Source organism: Scleropages formosus, chromosome 12, assembly GCF_900964775.1.
Source record: "Scleropages formosus chromosome 12, fSclFor1.1, whole genome shotgun sequence".
NCBI lineage: Eukaryota > Metazoa > Chordata > Actinopteri > Osteoglossiformes > Osteoglossidae > Scleropages > Scleropages formosus.
The window spans coordinates 21,920,618-21,948,376 of NC_041817.1; the positions used below are offsets into that span (position 1 = coordinate 21,920,618).

Sequence of the window (27,759 nt, forward strand, 5' to 3'; positions counted from 1 at the left end):
TCCAAGCTGCACTGCGCAGACTCGAAATGCTCAAACTCCATCCGCGCAGACTCGAAATGCTCAAACTCCACCCGCGCAGACTTGACCACCAATGGGTGTCAGAGGGATAATTACGTAGGCATTGAGTTAGCTGCTATTGGCTCCGACAGGATTCCGAAGACGCCTATCATCCGGCTAGTGCCGGCTCAATTGAATGCGCCGCAGTGACTCGGTAAAGTAACGGCAGTTTTAAGTTGTCTCCCGTGGAAACCTTACTTAATATATCTCTACAAAATGTTTTCATGAGTTTATTAACATATCCCTGTTACCTAATAATTTGACCAATTAAGGATGGTAGCGAAGCAAACAAGTCGGAGAAAAAAACCACCAGTACGAACTTTCTCTTGTGGGCTAATTGACGCTTTTTCAATTGGTTCCTGAAGTGAAAAAATTTTTAAATTTTTGGCAACTTACTGATGCATCACCCCAAGGTGCTTTAAAGACAATTTCTCGGGGCTGTTTAAGTGTTTTAGTGCTTCATCTGATGCCGGTACCTGTACTACAGAAGGAGAAGACCTGCACGCGCACGACACCAGCTGGCAGCTGACAGAACACGTCGCAAAATGGCACCTTTTTGGACAGTAACACAACCTGTACCTCTATAGTTCTAGTCGTGACCCTGTATGAAAAAGCAGACTCTGAGCTAGATTGTATAAACCGGAAAAGTATTTGGAAGAAAGTGCTGTTTGGAAGATCGACGCTGTGCAATAGGGCAGCATGGTGGTGCTGGTGCCTCAGCTGTACTGTAGTGTAGGCTTTTCTCACACTGTCCAAACAAGTGTGTCAGTGGATTAGTGACTAAACTTCCCATAGTGTGTGTGTGCGCCATAGACTGTTTTGTCATGGTATCCTGGCAACTAGTATCCTCTGCATCCATGATGTACATTTAAGTTTATTTATTTAGGGGATGCTTTTCTCCAAAGCAACTTCAAATTAACTATGTAAATTTATTCACATAGCAGACACTTTTGTCCAAAGCAACTTACAATGGATACTATGTAGTGTTACTATCCCACACACCTTATTCATAAAGGTGACTACTCTGCTAGATACACTGGGTCACTCATCCATCCATCAGTGGAACACACTCTCTCTCTGTCACTCGCATACTATGGGTGAGCCTTAACAGCATGTCTTTGGACTGTGGGAGGAAACCAGAGTACCCAGATGAAACCCACGCAGACACTGAGAGAACATGCAAACTCCGCACAAACTGAGCAGGGATTGAACCCGTGTCTTCTTGCACCACCCAAGTGCTGTGAGACAGCAGCGTTACTCACTGCGCCACCCATGTACAGTTACGTTTATTAATTTAGCCAAAACTTTTCTCCAAAGTGACTTACAATGTTAAGGTTATAATTATTACAAGATTACAATTACTTACCCATTTATACAGCTGGGTAATTTTTACTGGAGCAATTTTTAGGGTAAGTACCTTGCTCTACAGCCAAAGGTGGGGATCGAAACTGCGACTTTTGGAGCAAAAGGCAGTAGCTTTAAACCACTATACAACCACTGTGACTCTAAATTGGTCAGTAAGTCAATGGACATGTAAAAGTGAAAATTTCTTATTAATTTCAGTTGTATTCACAATTAAATAAGTTCAATTGTTCCAAATTATACTCCCATCACATACCATTTAGGTGGAATTATTTATTGTAACAATACAGATAGATAACAGTAGACAAAAATAGTGAATAATGCTCATTGTGTGCAGAATTAAAAATGTGTAGTCATGAACAAAACTTGCAAACATGCATCAGGTTAAATAACAGGATATATTTAACACTTTGCATTGGCATAGTAAGTATGATTTATTCTGCAAGTATGATTAATTTTTTTTAACTTAAATTCATGCTTAACATTTGGCAGTGGAATGTGTACAAATGTGTTTTATATGCTATATTAGATTTGATTAAACAATAATAGGCCATATAGATAGAAACCTTGAATTCAAAGTAAATACATGAGTTAAATATCAGTGTTTGAAAGGCACCAGATATGCATTCATTTTTAGACTATTCCCCAAAAGAGAATGTAATTCAGATTAAGAATCCAAGCCAAAAAAACCGTAATGACATCTGACAGGACATTATGTGAAATAAAACTTAATACTTAATATAATACTTAATATATTCAGCAATCAGACTTTTTCGATGAAATGTTCAAAAAACAAAACATACACCATTTATGATCAGTTTGCATATTAGATGTAAAAGCATAAGGGGAAAAGTTTAAACATATAAAACATGCACAAAATATGGTAGTTTAAGGGTACGTATACATGGAATAGAAGTTATTTGAGGCATCATTTCATCCATGATTCATAGGTTACATTGAAAAGTGAAAACTCTCTTTGCTCGTTGGTTTAAAGTCATAAGATTGACCTTTCAGGAAGAAAATACAGGACTGGTCAATGTACAATATTGAAATTATTTTTAACTTTAATAACTGGCAATCTTAACATTGAATTTAACTGCTATTTAAAAATCTTTTTTTCTTAATTGCACCCCCAAGATTTCAACTCAGTAGTCCATGTTATGTAATAGGATGACAAATAACTCAGAAGTGCCAGCATGTTGGTAACTAATTTGAATACAGTTCGGGGGGGTGTAAACAGAATAGTGTAACAGTATCAATGTCTGGAAACTGGGTTTGGGCAGGTCAGAAACACCCTGTTAAATATGATTGGTGCATGCAGTATAGCTGGCCGGCAGGTTGTTTATTTGCGTCCCAATGTCTCAGCCAACTTCTTCAGCCTCTTCTTGAGCTCGAGCGGGAACTTCTCATAGCACTTCTTGCACACTGGTTTCATGTCAAACTCCACAAACTTGTTCCTGGATGGAGGCATACAGAGTTGTGAGAGGCACGTTCCAGTATGGACTGGGGTATTTTTGTTAATGGTTATGAATGCAAACTTATTACTTAGCAGACATAATGAAATGATATCACATGGCTCAGTATTACAAATCACATGAGTCTGCATGCTCTAAAGGGCCTCATGCTGCCCAAACCAGAAAACACATCAATAACCCTGTGACTCAGTCAGCTGCATTATCATCCCTCTGTCCTACAGACATTAGTTGGGCTTTTGAGGATGCATTTCTGATAAAGATCTTGTGCACAAATTGTCTTAAAGATGGGAATTGTTGATTCACAGTAATGGTTTGTGAATGTGCAGTTTTTCAGCTTTGAAAAGTTATCCTTTTGATTAGTGTGACATCAGGAATTTTGTCTAAGAAACACTAGCTGAGTGAGGAGGAAAAGTTCCCCACACAATTGTCGTTGTAAAACGGCTAAAGACAGGAGAGTTCCTGCTAGGCCACCAATGTAATTAGTGCCATGCGTATAAGAACATCACAAGTGACGTGTAAAAGGTGAATCGTCTTTTACTTTATTACCCATGCAAGACAGAAGAATAAAAGCAACAGCAGATTCATACAGTAGTCTTGTCCCAAATCAACAAGGAAAATGTATATCTAAACATTGTAAAGGACACTACTGTAAGTTCACACTTAATACTGCTCAAACTGACCGAGGACCACGCAGAGGTCTCGTCCTCAGTCACTATGGCCATTAGCTACTAAAGGGTTACAGTAATGTGAGTTTTCACCCTAATTCCATTCCATTTACCTTGCCAACATTACAGATGTCTATAGTAGACAAGTGAATGGTGAATCAGCATGCCCACCAGTGGAACCCCATGAAAAAAAATTTGCGTCAATCATACTTGATCCATGGGCACAACAACATGAAGAAAACTGCCAGCGTTTGCCAAGAAAAGATGGAACTAACCAAAGAATGGAAGGCAGAAGTGAGGAAGGGGGGGGGGGGGGGGGGGGGGAGGAAAGTTTACAAACAGATGGCTGGTTTCTTTTTCTTGTCCTTGGAGTCACGCTCGCGCTTGGCCAGCCGGCGCTTCAGCTCCTCTGGCATCCGCTCGTAGCAGTGCTTACACACCGGCTTGAGGTCCACTTCTACAAACTTGTCCCTGCACCACCGCAGTGAAGTAGTAGGAGAAAGAAGGCAGGGGCCATACAAGGAAGGATGAGCAAGAAAAGAAGTGAATGGGACACAATGGGAGAAATGAGAGGAAAGAAGAACAGAGGTGACACAGTAGGATAGGACCAAAGCAGTGAAGGTTGCACAGACAGGAGACGACTACTGGAAATGTTAGAAACAAGGCAATGGCAGCAGAGAGGCTCAGGAGAAAATGTGCCAGAATCTTTTAATATAGAGCGCACCCACTTCTGATTATTATAGGGTAACACCATTATACATGTCATCTCTTTCTCCCTATCCACGATGACACTGCAGAGCACAAGTATTTGCACGGGCATTTTTATAAGACTTTTCAGGAAAACACATCTGAGTGCTCTTCTGAAGTGTGAAGAGGACTTACTAAAACTCTGCTAAGTCAAACGGCACTCTTCCACTGCACTTTTTTTCCCCATTAAGAAGCATTGTATTCTGCAAAGTTTGAATTTTTTGATTGTGTCATTACACCTTTGACAGTGTTACTTACTTGAGGGTCAGCTTTGTGTTGCAGGTGGAACATGCAAAGCAGTTGACACACCAGGCCTTGTTCAGAGCAGACACCACTGGAAGGAAAAAGGTCAGGGCTTTTCTTACAGTCTCCAAATCCACAGTCAGAAACCAGCATGAAAACCCTATTTCAGGTCTCCAGGCATCACATCTTTGTCTTCTTTCCTTTATTTTTAAGTTGCACATCTTTACGTTGAAACATTACTGTTGAAATCTGTGGTACACACTTGCATGTCCAGCTGAAGCTCCTTACTGTTAAATTGTATTGTGACACAATAGACTTTCACATGCAGGGCTGTTTATATGTTAAATACAAGATCTCACCATCTCCTTCGATGACACGGTTGCAGTGGTAGCAAACATCACCAAAGAGCTGTTTCAAGTAAGAAAATCCAGGATCATAAATCATAAAGTTTTCAACCTGTACTACAAACCAATTTAAAATAACTCAGGAAGATATGTTCTCACATTGTCAAACAATGTGTTCATCTTCTGTTCATTTTTTTTCTGTTACAGTACAATGGACATAAACATTGATATTTTTAGTTAAAATTAGCAGCTTTGTTTATGGTCACCAGTAGATGGTGCTACAAAATAAAGTAGCATCAATACTTTGTTTTTATACCATAATGTGGTATCTAGGTACATCTGCATATTTTTTAAAAAAAAAACTGTTAACAGGGAGTCATACACTTTGTCATACACAGAAACTTCTTTTTTTTTTTTTTACCTGGTTGTAGTGCGTTTCGCAATAAGCCAGTCCCTTCCTCTCGTAGTGGCGATGTCCAAGGAATGGTTTCTCACACTTGGCACACACAAAATGCTGCAAACACCCATGCACAAAGTATGAATTTTGCAAACTTAATTAAATGCACGGTAATACAATGTAATCTATCAGATACCGAGGATATGTGAGTGAGTGCAAAAGCGCGCACACCTCCACGTGCCACTGCTTGCCCATGGCATTAACCACACGCCCTTCGATTGGCCGGCGACAAGCCCCGCAGATGGGCACACCCATTTTGTCATGACAGGGCAGGCAGTAGAGCTCCCCCTTCAGCTCACGGGCATCTGCCGTCAGCTCCTTTCTGTGGCCAAAAGAAGAGGGGCAAAAAAAAAAATTATACCTTTCACCCATCCACTGCTGCTCGCAACATAATTTATACATCTGCTGTGTGTCAGCACATTGTTCAGCATCTTGCTCAGCTTTGTTGTTCCTCAGCAGGTTGGGCAGGAGAAAGAAGAGTGTCTACAGACAGGCACATTTTGGAAGAGAAAGGTCAGTATGTTGGTTTAGTTCTTGGCCAATGCGACCTCTTGAGGCTTCTCTGCTGTACTGACAGACAAAGAGCAAAGACTGTTGACGAATCTCTCAGACTTGGAGAAGGTAGGCCATTTCACAGTGTTACTTTTGCTACAACAAATATCAAATGTGAAATAAAGTAGGACTATGGGGAAGTTTGAAATAAAGGCCTTGAAAGATAGAGGTAAAATCATAAACCCCAAAAGTCCCTCTGTTTATTCAGTTACCATATGGGCATGTCTGGATGCCATACAGACTTCTGATCAAGGCACCATTGATGATTCTTTCAAAAGACATTAGGAAACTGACCACAAAATGAAACGGCGCATGTGTTGTGACATGACATGGGGTGATGTTGCACTCTTTCCATCATTCTTTGCTGCCTAACAATCATCAGGTCTAATGATGTCAGCAAGCGAGATGTGTATGGTAGGAGGCGAGTGGTGGACCGACCCGCAGTTGGTGCAGTTGAAATGGTCAGGATGGTAGGGGTCATTCTTGAAGATGAGCGGCTGCTCATCGATAATGGCATGGCACTTCTGGCAAATGTACTTCCCAAGGCCGCGTGCCTTCTCTCGGTTGTGGCACGGACGGCACAGGTGTCTGCAAAGGGAGATTGTGGCCCCAAGCCACACGGAAAACGTGAGCAGTCAGATTTTCTTCCATTTCCTTTTTAAACAACACATAATTACATAATTAATAAATATAAATAACAAGGAATAATTCTGAAAAATTGCAACAGCCATGTGCGTACCAGAAACTTTTAAATAATACAAAGACATTTTATTCTGCATAACTCTGAATGTCATAAGGTCCATGTGATGGGCAGGGGCCAGCATCCTCAGGCACTGCCGACAGCCCGCCTGGCAGGATCTACAGAGCTCACCTGCCCGCGTTCTTAACAAAGCCCACGTCAGCTAGCACAGCCTGGCAGATGTCACAGCAGAAGCAGTCGGGATGCCAGCTGTTGTTCATGGCCTTGATGACGCGGCCAATGATGAATTCCCCTGAGGACAGACACAGCCCATGTGAGAGGACAGATGTGCATACACAGAAAAAAGTGGCAAAGACATAACTACCCAGCAATGCACACACGCGCCAGTGCAATCTTATACAAACGCTGCAGACAAAACACAGGTTCGGGCAGCAAAAACACTGGCACAGGCCTCGGGCTGCCAGCTGCACACAGGGTGCTTGCTGTTGCATAAACATCAGAAATTTCCAATGGGAGGGGATCACAGGGTGAGAAACATACATGCAATAGGGCAAATCAGCTATTTCCTCCACCTGATTTTTCTCATGGGTAATTTAGTTGTATCTAGGTGGTTCATTATTATTTTTTATTATTAAAGGGCAGCAAGTAGTATAGTGGGTAGAGCTGCTGCTTTTGAATCCAAAGGGTGCAGGTCTGAATCTCATCTTGTGCTGTAGCAACCTTGAGCAAGGTCCTTACCCTAAATTGTTCAAGTAAAAATAAGTATTCAAACATTTTTACAGCTGGGTAAGTAGCTTAATATTATAAGCTGATTTGGAGAAAAGAGTGAGCTAAATGAATACATTATCATTATTATGCACCTATAAAAATTGACACAAACTTCTTTTTTCCACACAAAGAGCAAAAAGCAGTATTTTAAAAACCATTACATTTCATATTTGACCTTATTTTGTCAAGCTATCAACCAATGTATTAAAAAGAGTACAGTCAATTTACTAAAAATTGGTCTTTCCTATTGTAGCTGTCAGATGACGTGACCTATAAGGTGACCCAGGTTTACTCGAGTAAACTGGACTACCATTAGTTGATGTGACATAATAAAGTCAGATCTCTCACTTACTTTTGTTAACCACTTGTTTTTGGTAAGTTTGCATCCAGAGATCACAGAGTGCTAGGCTAGGAAGGATACACCCTGGATGGGATGCCAGTCCATTGTGGGGTAGCCACACAAGCACACACACACTCAGACAGACAAACTATGGACAATTTAGCCACACCAGTTCACCTGAACTGCATGTCTTTGGACTATGGGAGGAAATCAGAGCACCTGGAGGAAACCCATGTAAACAGCATAGACCGAGCTGGATTTGAACCTACGCCCATACAGCCCTGGCACTGTGAGGCAGCAGTGCTACCCTTAAATAGGTTTAAATCGCTAGGATTGTGGATATGAACCTTTAAAGGTTCCATTGAGAATAAGCGGTATACCAGATCTGTTGTAGTTTTTTTTTTTTTTTTGGACACTTTGCACATTTTCAAGTGTCTTTTCCCGATACTGCAATTTCTATAATTCTCTAAACTCTTTAATTCTGTGGACATCTGACCACAATTTACATACTTTGGTACCCACTGCAGCCTTTCACAGCATTCATACTTACCACACTGATGACAGCAAGGAGCAAACAGCATTTGGAAATCATGCTCACAGTACTTTCGTCCCTCAAACTGCACAGAAAGAACATATATTAGTCGATACAGTACACAGCACTATGCTGTACTTCAATATATTTCACTGGTTCGTTCATTATCAATAACTCCTTGTCTTAATGTGGGGTTTTGGTGTTTCATAGCCTACGAACATATCTGAATGTTGAAAATGCATTGTTTGTACAGTATCGCTTGAAAGAGATTTGCACCATATCCATAGATCTATAGTTTCACCATCCTGCCACAGGACATGTCGTCTAAACAGCTTTGCACTCTGCAGCTCAGTAACAATGGTGAAGCGTGGAGAAGGGAAGGTCTTCTGCATTAAAACTGTTTATGTCTGTGACCCTGTCTTTTCAGTTATCATAAATTTATGCTTCCATTGCACCAGGAGGCATGTTATGTTCTGAGAAGAACATTATGAATTTATTCACTTGAGAAAGGATAATCCCAGTTTCATTTCCTCCAAGGATACTGGATGTAAACAAAGCCCCTGAGGTGAATGCTTTCATGTAATCTTAATGGAGTTCATAGTTTTTTTTTAACTATGATCTCTGTACAAAGATCAGTAGCAAATACAGAGCAATTGACACATGGGATTTAAGTGTTCTTCATGGATCAAAATAGCTCACAGATACATCAGTGAAGATGATAAGAGGCAGAGAGGACCATGCAGACCCTGCTTTAAACCCCAGTAGAGCTCCTGTCCATATTTTAAATTTCACAAATCACACACCTTGAGAATTTAAGGCTATTTTGACCACTCCGCATTTTTTCCCCTCTTTAAATGGAAAGGTATACAGAAGTAAAAACTGTTGCCCTTCAGCATGTGGTGTGGTCACTCTGGGAGAGGGCAGCCCACCTCATAGAAGAGTCCCTCGGGGAACTGCTGGAAGCACTGGGCACACACAAAGCACTGCTCGTGGTACAACTCCCCGTTGCTGTTGACGATCTTCTCCGCCGGCGCGAAGCCACTCTTGCAGCGCTCGCAGATGGCATTTGCCAGGGCATTTGCCATGTTGCTGCAGATGGGGATACGGGAAACGACAGTATTATTGCCATTTACATGTGAAACATTGAAACACGAGTATTTATTAATTCTCGTGGGGAAATTAACTCAGGATGCCACTGCGATGGCACCAAGCACATTTCTTTGGGCTGTGGGAGGAAATAAAAACATGGGGAGAACATGTAGATTCTACAGAGACTGAGCATGGATCGAACTTGTAGTGCCACCGTCTCGGCTGCTACAGAAGTAGGTATGGAGTCGATTACACTGGAACGGCAAGTGATATGGAGTGTGATAAAAAAAAAAAATCCCAAGAGTGATCACTTATTTCAAAGGAATAGTGTACACCCATCGTTAATTTAGATTTTTTTGGAACAGAAGGGAAAAATCCCACCCAAAATAGGGTTGGGTGAATAGAGGGAAAAACTGTTTTTCCCTATCTCTCTCTCCAGTACAAGGAACATGGATTCTGCACCATGAAAACACTCCTTTACACACCGTTGACTAAAACTGAAAAAAGTTTTCATGATATTTCAACATGTCTAACATTGTGAAGGCAGAATGTGGTCACATCACAATGTAAAACTTTCAGCAGTGCTTCTAAAAGTGGCAGAAAAACCGGGACAAATATATTTCATCTGGGGGGAGATGACGTTGATGGGGATCTCACATAAAATGATGTATGAACACTATTGTCTGACATAATTGATGTCTTAGAGAACTTTCTGATCACACGTCATATACTGATGCCCAGAAATGCTGATACGAGTAGGAAGGGAGACAACAGTGACATCTCACTATCCCTTCCAGGAAAACTCAGTAATGGTGTCACGCCCAAACTGGGCTTTCACAGTAGATCCAGAGCAGCTGGGACTCAACAACCGCAATTTATCCGAATGGACAGGCCTGCTCTCCCCTGCACATCAACACTGTCAGTTTATCAAACCGCGGTTTAACGCGATCTCTCTCTCTCGTGTGCAAGAGCCCCTTATGTTTACATTTCTCTAGTGCTATCTTTCAGGCTGAGTTTCACGGGGCGACACAAGGCTTGCTGAGAAAACGCTCTCGTCACAAAGGCAAACCCAGCTCATCCTCCGCTCAAATATACACCTGCAATGTAGAGCTACAGAGAACAGAGTCCATTTACACACATGTAGCTCATTACTGGCCCTGCTCAGACAAAATTAAAGATAAATGCTGATATTTCCAAATAAAATAAACCTGTGCCAAGACCCATAGCTTTCGAAGTAAACTCTGTATTGGGGAGTCTCATCTTTGTTTAAATATGTGGCACGGCCACTGGAGAAGAAATATGGTCATGCACTTCTCACCTTTTAAACATTTTTCTCCACAAGGACATTAGAGTTACACGTTCAACATGGCGCGATGAAGAAATACACACAACATATGAACAGGAAACAGAAACAAGCAAATAACTGAAGGAAAATGTGATCAAGGAGGCGCATAGAAGGGTACTGTTTGAAAGGGTCTGAACTTCAGTGTATCTTTGAGAATGTCTAATATTTACACAGACTTCGGCAATGGGCTTCATAGCGCAAGGTTGCCAAAGAAACCTGCTATGAATTCCAGAAAGCACCCGACAGATGAGCCCTATAATGTGGAATGTGACGGGGTGCGAGGCAGGCAGACCTTTCTACTGGCTTGCCACAACACATTTAGCCAGGAGGATGCGTGTAGAGCATGAATTTTGGCACGGTCGACACTTCTTTACAAGTTATGGAGAAGCTATTTCAGAACAAAGTGACAATGATTCTTTGTCTCATACAGGAGGTTCTCAGGTTAAATGCTAACCTAAATTTTGACCTCTGGGTGAAAAGATTACATGTTACCATACTAAACACTACATAACCCACTGACAGCTACAGCTGCAGACCCAGCTTTTTCCATCAGGGCTTTAAAAGACAATCAGGCAGCAGGTAACAATGGTGAGAGCCGTCGCCTTGCAAGTGAACGACCATCATCATTGTTACGAGGTCCCGCTGCTGTACCCTTTAGCAAGATACTCAACCTGAATTTATACTACGCCAGACACTATGAGTTACTTACTTTGCTGTATAAGATGAATAAAGCTATGCAAGCTATATATGTTTTATATACACACACAGTATCTCTATATATTACTGCCATACATAAAATATATATTTTAATATTGCAGTGAGAAGCAAGAGACATGTAAGACATTATCTTCTCAATGCTGTAGGATGCCGAGCTAAAATAGGATAAAGTGCACAAGCACACAGCCCCTCCTTAGCCATGGGAACACAGGGAGGAAATGACCAATCCCCTGAGCATTTCCATGTACCCGGCCTGGGTGCCGATTTGAGATGCCAGCCTATCATTTGACAAACAAAGAACAAAAACAAGGGCTCAACGGTCAAATCAAACCGAAGATCGGACAAGTAGAAGTTCCACTGTTTTCCTTTCCATTAAGAGTTGAGGCACTTCCGCTCAGAGCAATAACAGGAGACTTCAACCTCCTCCAGACTCATCAAGACCGACAAGGACCCAACCGTATGCACCTCTGAGAGAGTGGACACCATCCTCATCAGAAGCTTCTCTTTGCTCATTTGTTTCTCTCAGATTCCTATAACCATGTGCCACTGCGATGCAGTGAAAGAAAAGAAACAAAAAGAACAGAGGTCATTTGTCCAGATCAGATATCAGTCATCAAAACCATACTGTCCATTGCTGTGGTTGAACATAATCCCATGCTCAAATCCTACCTCTGAAAATCATTACTAAGACAGTAAAGGATTGGTGCTTTATCTTTACAGCACAATCATGATGCTGTATGGCCAGGAGAAATCAATAACTCTAAAAATAAAGCATGTTTCCTCAAGATGAGCATCAGAGAAAGAAGGTCCAAGCCTTTTCAGCACGTCATGCACTGGGTGTGTCCAATGAGGTCATGATCTGCAGTGGGTTCAGGAAGCTGCTGCGAGGAAGATGCCCCCCTGGGGCAGTCACTGATTTTTTGCATTTGTTTATAATAACTTATTTTTTACATACATAACTGCTGTAGAAACTATCCTTTCAGGTCAAACTGGGACAGAGATTCCAAACATCTCTTCAGCCACCTGCTGAACCTAAAGACAAGCTTTAGGAAACATACATGTTACTCACACACACAAACTGCGTTTAGCAGCTGGTTGTTGAGATTTAAATTAAAATACCGCACTGGTGTACCGCAAGGAAATAAAACGATCAGTAGTTGTTAATAAGCAAAACCTTCCGTTTCTAAAACGATTCCACGGCTGATATAAGGATTATGCAAATGTGTGAAATTTAAAGAAATGTTCAAATACAGAAGTAATCCCAGAAAAAAAAAAAAAAAAAAAAAAATTGTACAGGTTTTATTGTAGTTTATTTAGTTTGGGACGTTAAAGGACTGTTTAAACACTGGTAATGCTATGACCACCTCTCCTGTCGATGCCACCCTAACCTACACCTGTTCTTCAAAACCGGCACTCAATTCGGCACTTACAAGCGTGCGTAGAAGTCACAGAACTCCTTGTAAACCTTGATGTCGCTGCGCCTCCTCTGGGACTTGGAGACGGGCACCTCGGCCCCATCCAGGAGATCCAAGCCATTCGCTTCAACCTGGGGTTCCCCGTTCTCAGGGATTGAGGGAGGGATCGTGCGCCGTTGAAGATCCATGGGCAGCGAAAAACACGACGACTCAAACTTCTGCTAGGAACGGAGTCCAGCTGTCCTGCGGCGACGGTCTCACGCACAGACTGGCTCAGAGGGAGGCTTCCCCAACCTTACCGCGTACAGATATGGACCAGGCTCTCTCTCTCTCTCGGCCACACAGCGGCATGGGCTCCTTCAAAGTAAAAGTCCCCAGTCAGCCCTACAGCACTGGATAGAACCCGGAGCGGTCACTTCACCAACTGAGGTGGACTCTACAGATTCAGACAGCTTGCTTTAATACGCTGTGAATCCCAGCAGTGACAAAGTCATGCTCTAAAAGGGAGATTTAAGGGGGGAATAAAGTGATGACGGAGAAAGGCAAACATTTAAATGGGCTGGACTCTCTCAGAGCTCTGACCGCACGCGTTCTGCAGCTGGGACTGCAAACACAACTCCAAGAAATGTACCGAGTGTCAGAAACAGGAAAAAAAAAACAAAGCCTCGTAATTCTCTTGTGCAGTTTTACAGAGGTCATTTTGGAACAGCGAAAGTTCCCCAAGAGTGTTCATAACAAACAGATATTCACTATTCTTCGGAAAGTAAAACGTCTGATGTCAGAAATTCTTGTTTTGACCCTTTGGGTCTTCTCCCAATACTTGGACAGGCACCAGATCTGTTCTGCAGATCACAAATTATTTGCCAGAGTCCTATAAGAATAACAGTTACTCATCATTACGGGCCTCCCCTAATCCTACTAGATGAAGTCAAGCTGTCTTTATACCCTTTCAGACCTTTCAAATTCAACAAGAATTCCAGTTTCAAGGCAAAAACACTGGTATATCTGTGTCTGGAATCTCTACTTCCATCAATTGTAGCACAACCCATTCCTGAGATCTTCCCCTAACAATAAGGCCCCCACTCCAAAAGACAACCAGGGCAGAACCTCCCAAATCCTGCTCCTCTTCATCCCTACCATGTGCTACTCTCCTGGAGGACTTTTACACAGGAAGAGGCTTCCTGTCCAGCGTGTTCCCATCGTTCTGCAGACAAACACCCACAGCAGCCCCGTCTCCATACCCAGCAGCCACCAGCATACTGTGGGTGGGGCTGTTCCTCCCTAGTTTCCAAGGAGAAGGGCATGTCACTCCACCTATTGCACAGTCATCTGCCAACCATGGAACCAGTCCAGACTCTGGGGGTCATGAAATGTGGCAGGAAGGGGTGGCATGAACACAGCAGGAAGTCCATTTCAACAGGTTGCTGATGACTGGGTGGAGGGGGAGGCTACATTAAACTCAGCAAGCAACACTGCAGTGGGGACCCTCCCTGAGGACCGGTGTAGTACTTCACACAATGACATTATTAACTGTACAATACCAGTCAAAAGTCGGAGTAAATGTGAGCAAGCTCGCACCTGTATGGAACAAACTGAGCAGAAGAACGAAAGCAATGCAACGCACAAGTGTTCCCAGTACGTGTGAGAATTGCGGGGAAGACATGGCGGCTCATTTTCTCAACAAAATCGCAAACGCAATATGTCAGGAACACGTTATTTGTTTCCAGCAAATGTGCTCAAACTTTTGACAGCTATTATATATCTTTTAAAAACTCCCTTCTGGATGGAGAGAATCTGTTATAAAGAGACTCTTGGACACCTGATGAGGAAATTCCACCCGTAATACGGAGAAAAAAACAGATGAAGTGCAAAAAAAAAAAAAAAAAAACGACATATTTAAGCCAATTTTTTTTTTATGACTTTATGTATTCCTTGTGAAAGTTGAGCATAATGAAGCTCAATTCCTCAGATGTCTGCTCAGAGGAACCAACTCCAAACCAGAACTCAATTCCCACTTAAATCTGCTGAAGAAAAAAACAGAAACAGGGCAACGCAGACAGCAGAACCACTGTGACGCTTCGTGTCTTTATAGAACGACCTATTCCTGGTGCCATTGTTCACGACCCCACAGGAACAGGTAGCACCAGTGAACGACCGCAGTCTATTCACATCTACTGACCTTTAAAATGAGCCAAAACTGCCTTTCGATGTCAGCACCAACACATTACACACCATTCAGTATTATACATCCCTGGGCATACTGTGGTAAACAGAGTGCTTTTATTATGGGCAGAAGTCTTAAGATACAGCACTTGTTGACTTCGCTGTTGGTTCTCTTCTTTGACGTGCTATTGGCATCAATTAAATTGCCCCTGAAAGCTGCACGCAACAAAGAAACTGCAACATCTTCCCTTACTAAACACCTTTTTTTTTTTTTTAAAAAAAAAAAAAAAACAATGAAACATGTGAAAGTTATTTGTTTGCACAAGTCTGTTTCACGTGAGGCTGTTTCCAATTAGTCTTCAAGCAATGTAGCTTCTCTTTCAAAACCAAACCGGGCGGGTGATCGCTCCGCTCACGTCCAAATGCCGTTGCTTTTCTCTCATATTTAGGTCCCACAAGTTCAACATGAAGCCATAGCTGCTCTGAATAATTGCTACAGGAAGTGAAGAGGGCATGAACAGTAGGTACCAAGAGAGGTCTACATCAGCTGTTCAGCTGAGACCCAACAGATCTGGAGCACATCCAACATGTCGAAGAGATCATCTCCAAAGCCAAGACGAGAAGAGCTTCGGAAGAACAATCTCTGACACAGCCGAGCTTCATTTCTTCAGAGAAGGGACACGCTTGTGAGGGGCCCTTCTATGAGCTGCAAGAAACCGTAAGCGTACGGAACTCCAAGGGTTCAACTACGATGCGTGTCAGAGAGGTGCAGATCAAAACGACTAGGTGGGTTTTGGCACAATGATCACAGTTGCGTGTAGCTGGCAATACGCAATCTGTTGAGTGCACAAGGAATGTAGAGAATTTCGGCGCTGCCGTTTAGATTTCTGACTGAATTCACTCGAAACGAACAAACAGCCCGGAGCAAGCAAGAGCGTGAACGCGGACCACAGCTAATGGACACTTGGGACGATATGAAGATCGAACATCTCTTTCTCGATAATACGGGTTTTCATTTGTCACTCTTCACTGGGATTATTCTAAACAAATGGCAAGGTCTTCAGAGTTTACTACACAGCTTGCACAATTGTGTCTGTATCTTGACTGGGAAGATGCTACATTGCATTGTTGCCTTGCAGTTGGAAGGCCATGGGTTTGATTCCCTACTGCAGTAGTACCTTGGTCCAGGTACTGACCCAGAATTGCTCCAGTAAAAAACAAACAATCTAGCTGTATAAGGCTTAGGGAAGTATAGCTGTGTAAAGCATGAGATTCAAGAGTGCACATCTGGCTTGTGAACCAGAGGCTTTCTCAGGCTGACGGCCAACGCTCGAGCCGCACAGTGACAGGAGCGGCATCGGTCAACATCGCGCGGAACTCCACACTGTCCATCTGTACAGCAGCGCGTTGGAGCAGTTCACCCAAAATTTCCCTGCTAAAGGGTTTACCAGCAATGTTCCCTCTTTAATTTGATCCAGAGACCCAGGAGTCACAAACGCTACTCGATCCTTATGCATCTCATCTGCGGTCAGTATTACCCAACAGGGAGTTTTGCACGTTATCCAGATGTAGGTCTCAGGATGGACGTGCAGGAAGCCCTTAGGTCTACGCGCCGTCAGCGTGAATTCCTGGGCCGGCCCGCTAAAAGACGCGATAGAGGATCCTCCCAACGGGGAAGCAGGATTTCCAGCGAAAACCCTGAACTGTGCAAGGCTGTACTTTTGCGCTGCTTTTGGAAGAGAAGGTAAAAACGATTGTGAAACCGGTTAGTAGCCGTGGATCGCAGCCGTACGAGTGAATCACGAATGAAACGGCTCCGGAATTCTCCGGAAATAAAGTTTATAGATTAAAAGTGATACGACTGCAAATCCAAACCTTACAATGGAATCAATAATAGGGCAACAGGTGGCGTAATGGTTCGAACCATTGGGTTACCATTCAAAGACCTGGGTTCAAATCCCTCTGTCCGCTGCAGTACCCATAACCCAATACTTACCTTGAACTGTATTAACGGGTAAATCACTGTAAGGTGCCTAATGTACAAACCTCAAACGGTTCATAGCTTTGGAGAAAACGTGGACTAAATTAATAAGTAGATAAACAGCCGCTTCCTACCACGGTACTCAGCCCTTGTCCGGCATGTCCCTCAAAGGTCTATTGCAGTATCCAGCACTGTGTCGTTTTCTTCTGTTTACAGTCCCTCATAAACAATAGCATTTGTGTTTACCGATGATGTTAAACAAAGAAATATGTACGAGTGGCACGTGCCCCCTTTGTCTGCAAACACACGCAGACATGGATGAAGGAGAACCTTCTTTACCTGGACACTTGGACTGAACCTGTTCACACACCGATCAACTGATCGCTTCTCTTTTTTTTTTTTTTTTTCTGAACTCGAACTCATAATTCTGCGTCTCCAAGATGAAGAAATCGGCTTTTATCGGGAAAGCCCTTGTTTACCGGCAACGGTCCTTGTCCTCCCTTGCAGGATGGGGCTTGTCTGTTGTGACTGACCGCACTTTTCCATTTCCTGCTGACGAGGAGAATCAGGCTTCGCGTGCAACGGAAGGACACACGCTTCATTTTGCTCCGGGAGGCGACAGGCTCGAACGAAGCACTTCACCTCTGACAGCCACTATCAGTGCTTTCCGAAAGATCCTTGAGCATCTGGAAAATTTTCTAGACCTCCATAGCACACTTGTGTGTGTGTGTGTGTGTGTGTGTGTGTGTGTGTGTGTGGTCAAGTTCAACGCAAGTTGAAAAGACGTTTACACACAGACATTTAAACTCAGTACTGTCATCCATCCATTATCAATAACCGCTGTTGCGGTGCAGGATCACGGTGGTCCGGAGCCTATCCTGGAATCATACCGTGTGAAGCAGGGTATGCGATCGCAGGGCGATCGCACACAGTCCCTTCCTCACAAAGCCCACTCACTTGAACTTTGAACCGTGGGAAGAGCATGTAAGCTCCACGCAGACCGAGCTGCATTCGAACCTACGGCCCAGGAACCGCGACGCACCGGCGCTACCCGCCGCGCGGCCCCGAAAGCTGTGAGGTCACGCTGGTGTCGCATTGTCCCACGGACCTGCCCCACTGGTTCTGCACTGGGTCACAAGCAAATGCTACAGTTGGTAGTTAGAAAGTTAGAACAGAGCAACGGGGGGGGGGGGGGGGGTATGGTTGAATGACAAAGATGTGCCCCTAAGTCAGGCAGCAGCAGCCCCCCCCCCAGGCCCACATTCCTGGGATGGCAGGAGTTCTAGTCCCTGTGTGTTCTGTAACAGTGCCCCAGATGCTCCTCAGACCCCCCCCCCACCCCCACAAATAAACACATTTAGATACATTTACTCATGTCGCCCATGTTTTACTCCACAGTGATTTACAGTGCGACGCTACTTATGACGATTTACCCATTTATACAGCTGGGTCCTTTCTACTGTTTCAGTACAGGGTAGATGCCCTCCTCCAGGGTACTACAGCGGGAGGAGGAATTCAAGCCTGCAACCTTCGAGTCCAGAAACAGCAGCACTAACCGTCACGCCACCTGCTGCCCACTTAATTGAACACAACGCAGGTGACGTGCATTACACACACACACACACACACACACACAAAGACCCGTGTCCCCGCCGCTCACCTCTCTTTGTCCCGCGTCAAGCCGCCCCCAAATCCCAAGCTGTCCGGACGGTCCTGTCTGCGCCGGTACAGGTCCGAGTTGGACAGTTCCTTCAGCCTCAGCCTGTCCATATCGGCCGTTTTCAGGCCTGCGCGCGTGTGTGTGTGTGTGTGTGTGTGTGTGTGTGTGCGGGAGTGTGTGTCGGCGCGTCCGCTGGCTCAAGTCGGTTCCCAGGCACCGTGCCTCAAACAGAGAGGAACTTACACAGGAGCAGAGTGTGGGTGCATTCTCTCTCCGACACACACACACACACACACGCACGAGCTCACGCACGTACCTAGAACACACCCCGAGGGGCGGTTTGGCTCCAGCACACCTACCGACCGGTGGCCCCACCCCCATGCTCAGCCGGCCCCGAAAGAACGCAGGTAACGGAGTCCACAGGAGGAGCTAAGGGCGCCAGAGAACACCACACCGAGTCCCTCTTATGAAGACGTGTCAGAATTGTACCGATTCCCATCTCCGAAGTGGTGGAGCACAGACCCCCCCCCCGAATAAAAACTGCTTCGCGCTACGGTTCGTTACAGGAGGGGAAGGGAGTCCCATCATGCCAAGCGGTGTCTGTGACATTCTTCTCTAACAGGATGTGCGTTTAACCCTTCGGAGGTTGATGGAGGGACTACGCGCTCGGTCACAGCGAGATCGACGCACGTGCTCCCCCTCTGCCCGCCGCCCGGGTGGGGAAGGAAAGGGTCCGTTTCCTCAGAGAAAGTGTCAAACCGCATGCTGGGGGGAGGGGAGAGGAGGGGAGGGGAGGGGAACGTTTCCTCTGGAGCGTCCATCCCACGTGGACCGTTCGTGTCAGTGCCGTCTGGGAATCTTGAGATTTTATTATTGGCACGGCAGTTTTTGTAATTTATTTATTGAATAAACATTTTGATCAGCCGGAATGACGAATGGAGAAGTTTTTACCTGCCGAGTTGGACGGCGTGTGGAACCAGACACTTTTGGTGGGCTGGTAATCCATTGTGATCCACATACACTGTCTCATTCGGGGTCGTGGGGAGCAGGAGCCTAACCCGGCAATACAGGGCGCAAAGCTGGAGAGGGAGGGGACGCACCCAGGATGGGACACCAGTCCATCACAAGGCACCCCAAGCAGGTCTCGAACCCCAGACCCTCTGGAGAGCAGGACCCGGTCCAACCCACTGCGCCACCACGCCCCCTATTGTGATCCATGTTTAAAAAAAAAAAAAAAAAAAAAAAAATCTGATCTATATGTTCCATACCCAGAGAAATTAATTTACCCCCATTTCCATGGCAAGAAGTGCCAAAACTAAAATCAATAAAGAGCAGTTCAATTCACTGTTGTATAGAACTTTTCTCAACAAGGTTCTTTAATAAAAAAAAAAAAAGTCTGCAAAAAAAAACATAGTTGAAACGGCAGGTGGCGTAGTGCTTTGAATCTCTCCGCCTGCTGTAGTAGCCCTGATCGAGGTACTTGCCTTAAACTGATGCAGTAAAAATAAATAAATAAATAAATCAATGGCTGTAAGTCTCATAGGGGGTGCAGTGGTGTAGCGGGTTTGGCCGGGCCCCGCTCTCCGGTGGGTCTGGGGTTCGAGTCCCTCTTGGGGTGCCTTGCGACGGACTGGCGTCCCGTCCTGGGTGTGTCCCCTCCCCCTCCGGCCTTGCGCCCTGTGTTGCCTGGTTTGGCTCCAGCTCGCCGTGACCCCGCTTGGGACAAGCAGCTTCAGACAATGTATGTGTGTGTAAGTCTCTTTTGAGAAAATCTAGGTTAATAAAGAAATAGCTAAACAAACAGCTCAATAAACAAAAGTCAGGGCAATGTAAATGTAAACCAGTGTATAAATAAAGTAAACATAAAAGGCAGTTTAATGGAAAATTTTCTGCTGGGGGAAAATTCATCTGGCATGTGAGGAGAGGAAAACAAAAAAAAAAAAAAAAAAAAAAAAAAAAAAAAACACACCCAGACCAAGGAAATGGGAGAAAAAGCTCCGGGGGGTCCGAGTGCCAGTGGCCCCCCCACCCTTCCTGGGCACAGTTGGTGTGGTTAAGCAGATGTGCGACACCACCAGCTCACATCTGCTCCACAGAAGGCCCTTAGAAGAGCGGAGGTCCAACTGCAAGCTCTGGGGCCTCACTGAGTTCACACCAACCGCCGGGACACTCTGCTTCTTCGGGGGGGGGGGGGGGGGGGGGGGGGGGGGGGACCAGGCTGGGGTATGGTGCTGCACCCCACAACTGGAGCGAGGACCAAATAGCTGCACCTGAACCAGAACCAGAAGTGGAGCTGGGGGGAGGGGCCAAAGACTAGAATATCACACACACACACACACACACACACACAAAAGAGAGTGCAGCACATGTGCCAGGAAGCTGTGCCCACCTCCCCCCAGCGCACGGCGGCCGTCGATCTCGCACCTCTATGTGCCCCGACCTGCCACATTCCTCACGGAAACCAGCACCCCGACCCCCACGTGCCCCAGCAGAGCAGACCGCGCCGCACGCCGCTGCACTTCCGTCCACGCACAGAAGCTTTCTCCACACCTTCAGCTGCTGAACAGGGGTCACCCGTTCTGTCTGCTGGCTCTCGGAAAAGCCCATTCATAAACAGACCGGCGCGCATAATTTAATTTCTCATTCCTTTCTGCTGGATACAGCTCCTCCCACTGGATCCGAAGAAGCGGTATCGTTCATTTCTACGCATTTGCTGTACATTGTATCAAACACACAGAGGCAGGACCTCAGAGGGTTCCAGGGTCAAGTGTCCAGCAAGTTGAGGAGTTACTGAATGGGACTTTTGAGGAACTATGGCGCCATCATGTGGACATATGTGGTATTGCAGTTTTTTGAGCTCACACCCAGTTTGTGACTCATCTGGTCCCTGCTTACCACACACACACACACACACACACACACACACACACACACACACACACACACACACTGGCTGAACCCGCTTGTCCTGAGCGGAGTCACGGCAAGCCGGAGTCTAACCCGGCAACACAGGGCGCAAGGCTGGAGGGGGAGGGGACACACCCAGGATCCCAAGCGGGACTCGAACCCCAGACCCACCAGAGACTGGGACCCACCCAAGGCCACTGCGTCACCGCACCCCCCTCTCTGCTTACCAATGAGTCCAAAATGACATTTTTTTAACCATCTTCTGTCCACACCTGTGATAAAAGCTTACAAAATGATTTATTGAATTTGTGTTCCCACTGGCCACCTACTGAGAGCTGTGTGGATCAAGAGATTGTACAGAGAACAGTAGGAGCATCACTTACCGCGAGTCCTAAAGCATCTACAGAGAGCCCGAGAAATGAGCGCACGATCTGAGGTCCCCATATTTTCCACCACTGCATTATTTTCGATCTCGTCGCTTCCGAAAGCATCTGACGGCATAGTAGTTACGCCGCTGCCTCGACGTTGCGGGTTCGAGTGTCACTAGCTGAGTAGCTCCTTTGAGGAAGATACCCTGAACTGCTTAAGTAAAACTACCCAGCTGTAGAAATGTGTAAATAACTGCTGGTATCTTAAATTGTTTTGGATAAAAATGTCAGTTAAAGGAATAAATGTATACACGACAGCACACGGTACACATAATCTGAGTCTTTCCAGTTCGCCAAAATGAGAAGAGCACTTACCGTTACGTTACTGGATTACAGCGGGTTGAGCGTAGGGTTGTTTTTTTCCAGAGAACTGAGAAGTACCTCGAAAACAGTCGTTCGGATCAGTTCGCTCGGGCGACAGCGGAGCCTCACCACTTCCTGAAGGCAGGCCGAGGAGTCACGGCATCGCCGTGGCGATTCAAACGCGAACCGAGGGGCTCCTGAGCTCGTCAAATGTGGGGAGGGGGCATGCGGCCCCACGCCGTTGCGGGGACGGGTGGACGCGGTTCTCGTTGAACGCGTCCAAATTCAAATCCGCTCCGGCACCCCCCGCGTCTGCGGGCTCAAATGTCTCCACAGGGCACAGAAGCGATGCGATAAGGCCAGTACTTCCTGCTCTTAAGTATTTCCTAATTTGGTGTCCTGCAACGGTACTTACTCAATATAGCGCTTGAAAAATGACTTATTTAGACAAAACAGTGCTGAAGATCCCTCTCACCTACACATGATTTTAAAGACACTCTGCAGTGACCTCTAATGTCTTAACAGTTGACAAGAGCACGGTAAAATGTGAGCGCATTTCCAGCGGATTCGACCGAACGACAGAATATAATACATCCTTATAATTTGCTCAAGGAGTTCACACCCTTTTTTTTTTTTTCTTTCTTTCTTTCTTTCAAACAATTTAAGATTCTTTTTTAGGAAGTTCTCAGTTTCACAACAGCGGCGTGCTACCACGGGTGCAGATATGGGTGCGTTGAGACGCAGTCTAAAGGGTGTGTGTGCGTGTGATTCATTTGGCCTGGTCACTGGGGCGAGTGAGGCCGGTTTCCACGGAAACACAATCTCCACCCCGGAGATACAATCGACGCTGTATTCTGTAGCAGAGCTGCAGTGCTATAGATGTAAACCGCTTCCCTAAACTGCCGCTTTAACACGCGTGGTCATCAGCAGAAGAGATCACCGTAGTGATCCTAAATACTCTTACCGGTGTGGGTCACACAGGGGGAAACGGAGCGGTGTACTGCGTGCTAAATCATACTCTGTCTACCTGCAACGTATTAGAGAATGAGAAACCAGGGCTTCGGAATCTCATTTAGCTTCCACTCCAAAGGGATTTTGACAGCTACAGTGAAACATTGTATCACCTGCCGCTGAGCACTCTTGAGAATGATGGGAAACCTCCAGCCACTAGGGGGAGACACTCAAACTGAACAGGAGGAACGCCAAGTGAACCCAGTAATACACCGCCGACACCACGAACGTGATGGGAAACCTCCGGCCACTAGGGGGCGACACTCAAAGCTTGCAAAGAAGATGAACCGCAATCAACTAGCTAACAAGCTAGTTATCTTTTTATATTTTTTTTTTTACTTTAAACTATTTAAACGTCGCTTTTTACGCTCACAGTAACTAATCCCATTTTGAACAGTCACCTCCTGCTACTGCAGTACGTTTGTTCACCGAACGGACACTTTTCTCCAAAATCGACGCACGTCCCCGACAACAATACAAAAAGTTCGTCACATCAACGGGAGAGATTTTGATGGAAACGCCTGATTCTGAAGTACAGTTAATTTGTCGCACTGCACCATACGAACCAGTACACGCGCCACATGAGTAGCCGTATAAAGGTTTTTTTTTTTCGATTGTTCAACAAATGGTTATGTGTTCGAATCCCGCCCCTGGCTGTAGCACCCTTGAGCAAAGTACTTATCCTAAATTGCTCCAGTAAAAATCACCCCGCTGTATAAACGGGTGAAGAATTCCAGGTAAATTAACAGCGCAAGCTGCTTTGGAGAGAAGCATCGGCTAAACGAATAAAAGAAACGGGCGAGTTCCGAGACCCTTCTAAAATGCGAGAGAGATTCAGCAGTTCTGAGTGAGAGGGGGAGGTCGTTCCGCCACGTCGGAGCCAGAAGTGAAAACCATCGCGCTTTCTGGTTTCAGCAGTCTGTCGCTGAGAAGCATTACAGCGGTAATCCCTCATTATGTAAACAGATGGCAATCGCACAAACGGCGAGGCTGATTCGCCGAGCCAAATCTCTGCCTCGCTGCTCCACTGGGGGGGGGGGTGGCAGATTTGGCGTCCTATAAGCGCTCCGCATACGAGTGCTGCCATCGGAGGCCCAGAGGAGCAGATGAAAGGTCCAAGCAGGAGCGGAAGGAAACCACCTTCCCGTCAGCAGAGCTCGGCTTCGCCCATTTACCGGTATCCTGAGAGCGGGACGGGCTTACGAGCAGTGTAAAAACACGGTGTCGACACGGTACGTGAACCCCGCTCGTGCACGGCTGCGAGGCGAATCCGCTTCGACGATGGACATTCCCGCAGTTCAGCGATGGCCGGTCCACGGCTGCGCGACGAGTTCTCCGATTCAAAGTTTGGGACGTTAACAAGTTACCAAGTGAGCGTGAAGCTACAGTTGGACGTCCCAGTTGTTTATTACCGCTTAATGATTGTTATTCATTCATTCATTATCTGACACCTTTGTCTAAGGCAACTTAGTATGTGAGCTTTGTACACCAAGTTATTTACAATTGTTTACCCATTTATACAGCTGGGTAGTTTTTACTGTGTCAATTCAAGGTAAGTACCTCGATCAAGGGTACTACCGTGGTACTGGGGATGTGAACTGAGGTCCTTCCCATTGCAAGGTGAGAAATCTAACCTCTACGCCTCCTGCTGCTTGACTTGTGAAGCACAGCTGTTTGTGCTGGATGAGGGTGTATAAGATGGGCAACCAAACACTAGTGTGTGTGTGTGTGTGTGTGTGTGTGTGTGTGTGTGTGTGTGTGTGTGTGTGTGTGTGTGTGTGTCTGGAGGAGTCACTGGGCAGGGAGAGAGCAATGCTCCACATGGGAGAAACTGTCCCCATCACTCGCCCTATTCATCATGCCCTCTGCCACAGTGCCGCCTGCCTGCCAAGCGCCTCCCCGTCCCCGTCGGCCCCAGCGATTCAATTCTATCGACGTGACCCTCCCCCCCACACATCTGGCCAAGGCTCGAGTAGCGATCAAGTCTCCTTCTGGGTTTCCAAAGCAAGATTTCTGGGATTCTTAAAACAATCCCAGAGTTATTTGTCCCCGGCTCCGCAGACATCTGTCCGACCAGCGCCGGCGTCCCCCGTTGACCTTTCCGAAGGACTCGGTCCTCCTCTCTGCCTATAACTGGACAACCAGCCTTTGTGAAACGTGGTACCAAGTACTGAGCTGGAACAGGGCCAATTTGCAGTGAGACCGGAAAAGGACCATCATTCCTGAAGAGGGCAAGCGGGGTCACTCCGATCTCTGGGGTCCATTCATCACCCCTCCTCTTCTCTCTCCATTGACTTCCTGTAGCTGCCTGTATTAAGGTCAACACTCTGGTTGTGGCCTCCAAGAACCTCAATGGATCTGCTCCCCGGTACCTGCAAGACCCGATCGCAGGCTGCACCTGAACCAGACCACCAATGCCCCTCCACCTTCGACCGACCGTGGTTCCAAACGCAAAAGGTCCAAAGATAAAAGCGCAAAGGTTCTTGATTCTGGCACCATTGTGGTGGAATGAGCTCCTTCTGTCCCTCAGAACTGCTGAATCTCTCTCCACATTCAAGAAGAACCTTCAAACACATCTCTTTTCCTATCAGTATGAACATAATTAAACAATTTAATATGCCAGACATCTAATGGGAACCATCAGGACAAGCTTGCTTCCCTTAAATATGAGCCCGGCCTTTACCGCATTACTGTAAATGTGAAAAAGGAGGGACTGGTTCTTTCCAAGCAATTAATATTTCAACAACAGGCGGATCTGTAGAAACACGTCGGCACGGGAATAATGAAGGACTTGAAGGAGACGGGGGAATAAAAGCCAGCAATGACTTCACCGTAACGGAGGTAAATCTGTGCCTCCAGGTCCACTTCACCGCGCTCAGAGGGGTGCGTCTCGGCACGACCCCATGCGTAAAGGCACGGCTTTTCCTACTACGGCTGAAAGCGTTCGGGAACATGGTAACAATCAGGTGGTTCACCCAAAGCTTCCTGGACTTGACCCCAAAGGATCATAATCCAAATAGACCTGTCAACATGTCTTTCGTGGACAACAAATTTCCAACCATCTTTTCTTCACTAACCACGGGTCCAACGGAGAGTCATGGTGATGCAGAGCCTATCCCGGAAGCATAGGATGTGAGACAGGGTACACCCTGAATGGAACACAGTCCATCATGGGGCACTCTCACACACACACACACACACACACACACACACACACACACACACACACACACACACGGAAGGTAATTCATAGTCCTCAGTTAACTAAAAACATGTCTTTGGAGTGTGGGAGGAAACCAGAGCGCCCAGAGGAAACCTATATAAACATAGTGAGAACGTCCAAGTTCCACAAAGACTGATTTATATTCAAACCCACAGTCTGGGACCCATGAGGCACCCGTTCTACAATAAATTTCCACCCATATTCCTTCCCTCCCCCCCAGATACCAAAGAAGCTTCAAGATTTAGCTGAGTGAACTATGCGAGATGACGGAAATATCGACATCGGTCAGCTGGAGCAGCTGTCCGGGGCTCCTGGTGACATGTGAAGCTCAGCTGCTATCATACATCACACGTGCAGAAACTTTCACATGTTATATATTTGTGCATCAACTTCAGAAAATCTCAGTGAAATGTGCGCCAGCTCAGTAGTGTGTTCCCACCATGAACGAGAAGCCCTGTCCCAGAACCCCCACTATTACACTACCGGAGTTCTCCATACTGGGGGAGGGGTGGCTCGTCCACACACACACACACACACACACACACACACACACACACACACACACACACACACACACACACGCCTGTTCAGTTCTCAATGTCCTGAAATAATCAGTATGAAATAATCAATATACTGAGAAACATCCAGGCAGAAGAAACACAGTTCAAAGGCTAAAGGTTATTAAGGGTATTTAGCAGGGCTCGTTTTGTAGCTGTGTGTGTATGGCTACCCCGCAGTGTGTGAATGAGTGAGTGACTGGAAGAAGCGGTTCCAAAACCTGGCGAAATCTTGGTAAAATTCAATCGATTTACGATGCAGGTGACGTTAAATTTTCTATAAGAAGAAAGATGGACATTGATCCAAACACATGCTGGTGTGAACAGGTATATAAAAGGTATATAAAGCGGACTGGGGTTTAACAGGCGTATAGAAGGTACAGGTGCTCCCCGATTTACGATGGTTTGACTTACGATTTTTTTCGACTTTATGATGGCGATCTGGTGATAGAGATTCAGTAGAAACCATACTTCAGCCTTTGAATTTTGATTTTTTCCCGGGCAAGCGATATGCAGGGCGATACTTTCTTGCGATGCCGGGCAGCGGCAGCGATCCACGTCTCCCAGTCTGTCACGCAGAGGTGTGCATTAGGTGTATTAAATGCATTTTCAACTTGGGATATTTTCGACTTATGATGGGTTTCGGGGAACGGAACCCCATCGTAAATCGGGGACCACCTGTATATAAACTGGACTGGGGTTTAACAGGTATATAGAC

The 27,759-nt window shown here is 45.7% G+C and overlaps 1 protein-coding gene across 7 annotated transcripts in view; it reads right to left on the bottom strand.

Annotated features, from left to right (window-relative positions):
• Positions 1-1,687: 1,687 nt before the first annotated feature.
• The window catches only part of LOC108930452 (LIM and senescent cell antigen-like-containing domain protein 1), a 28,831-nt gene continuing 2,759 nt past the window's right edge, over positions 1,688-27,759 (bottom strand). The window contains exons 1-11 of one of the 7 annotated variants that reach the window (XM_018745702.2): positions 12,824-13,288; positions 9,172-9,331; positions 8,261-8,327; positions 6,774-6,894; positions 6,341-6,490; positions 5,522-5,672; positions 5,315-5,407; positions 4,909-4,957; positions 4,565-4,640; positions 3,900-4,030; positions 2,798-2,876 (exon numbers count right to left, since the gene is read on the bottom strand). In XM_018745702.2, coding sequence (XP_018601218.1) covers positions 2,875-2,876; positions 3,900-4,030; positions 4,565-4,640; positions 4,909-4,957; positions 5,315-5,407; positions 5,522-5,672; positions 6,341-6,490; positions 6,774-6,894; positions 8,261-8,327; positions 9,172-9,331; positions 12,824-12,996 — 1,173 coding nt within the window. In that variant the 5' untranslated portion in view covers positions 12,997-13,288 and the 3' untranslated portion in view covers positions 2,798-2,874. Of the gene's footprint in view, positions 2,877-3,891; positions 4,031-4,564; positions 4,641-4,908; positions 4,958-5,314; positions 5,408-5,521; positions 5,673-6,340; positions 6,491-6,773; positions 6,895-8,260; positions 8,328-9,171; positions 9,332-12,823; positions 13,289-18,612; positions 18,900-22,262; positions 22,613-27,759 lie in introns of those variants that run through there. The other 6 variants (XM_018745727.2, XM_018745711.2, XM_018745745.2 and 3 more) reach the window with 6 other exon arrangements.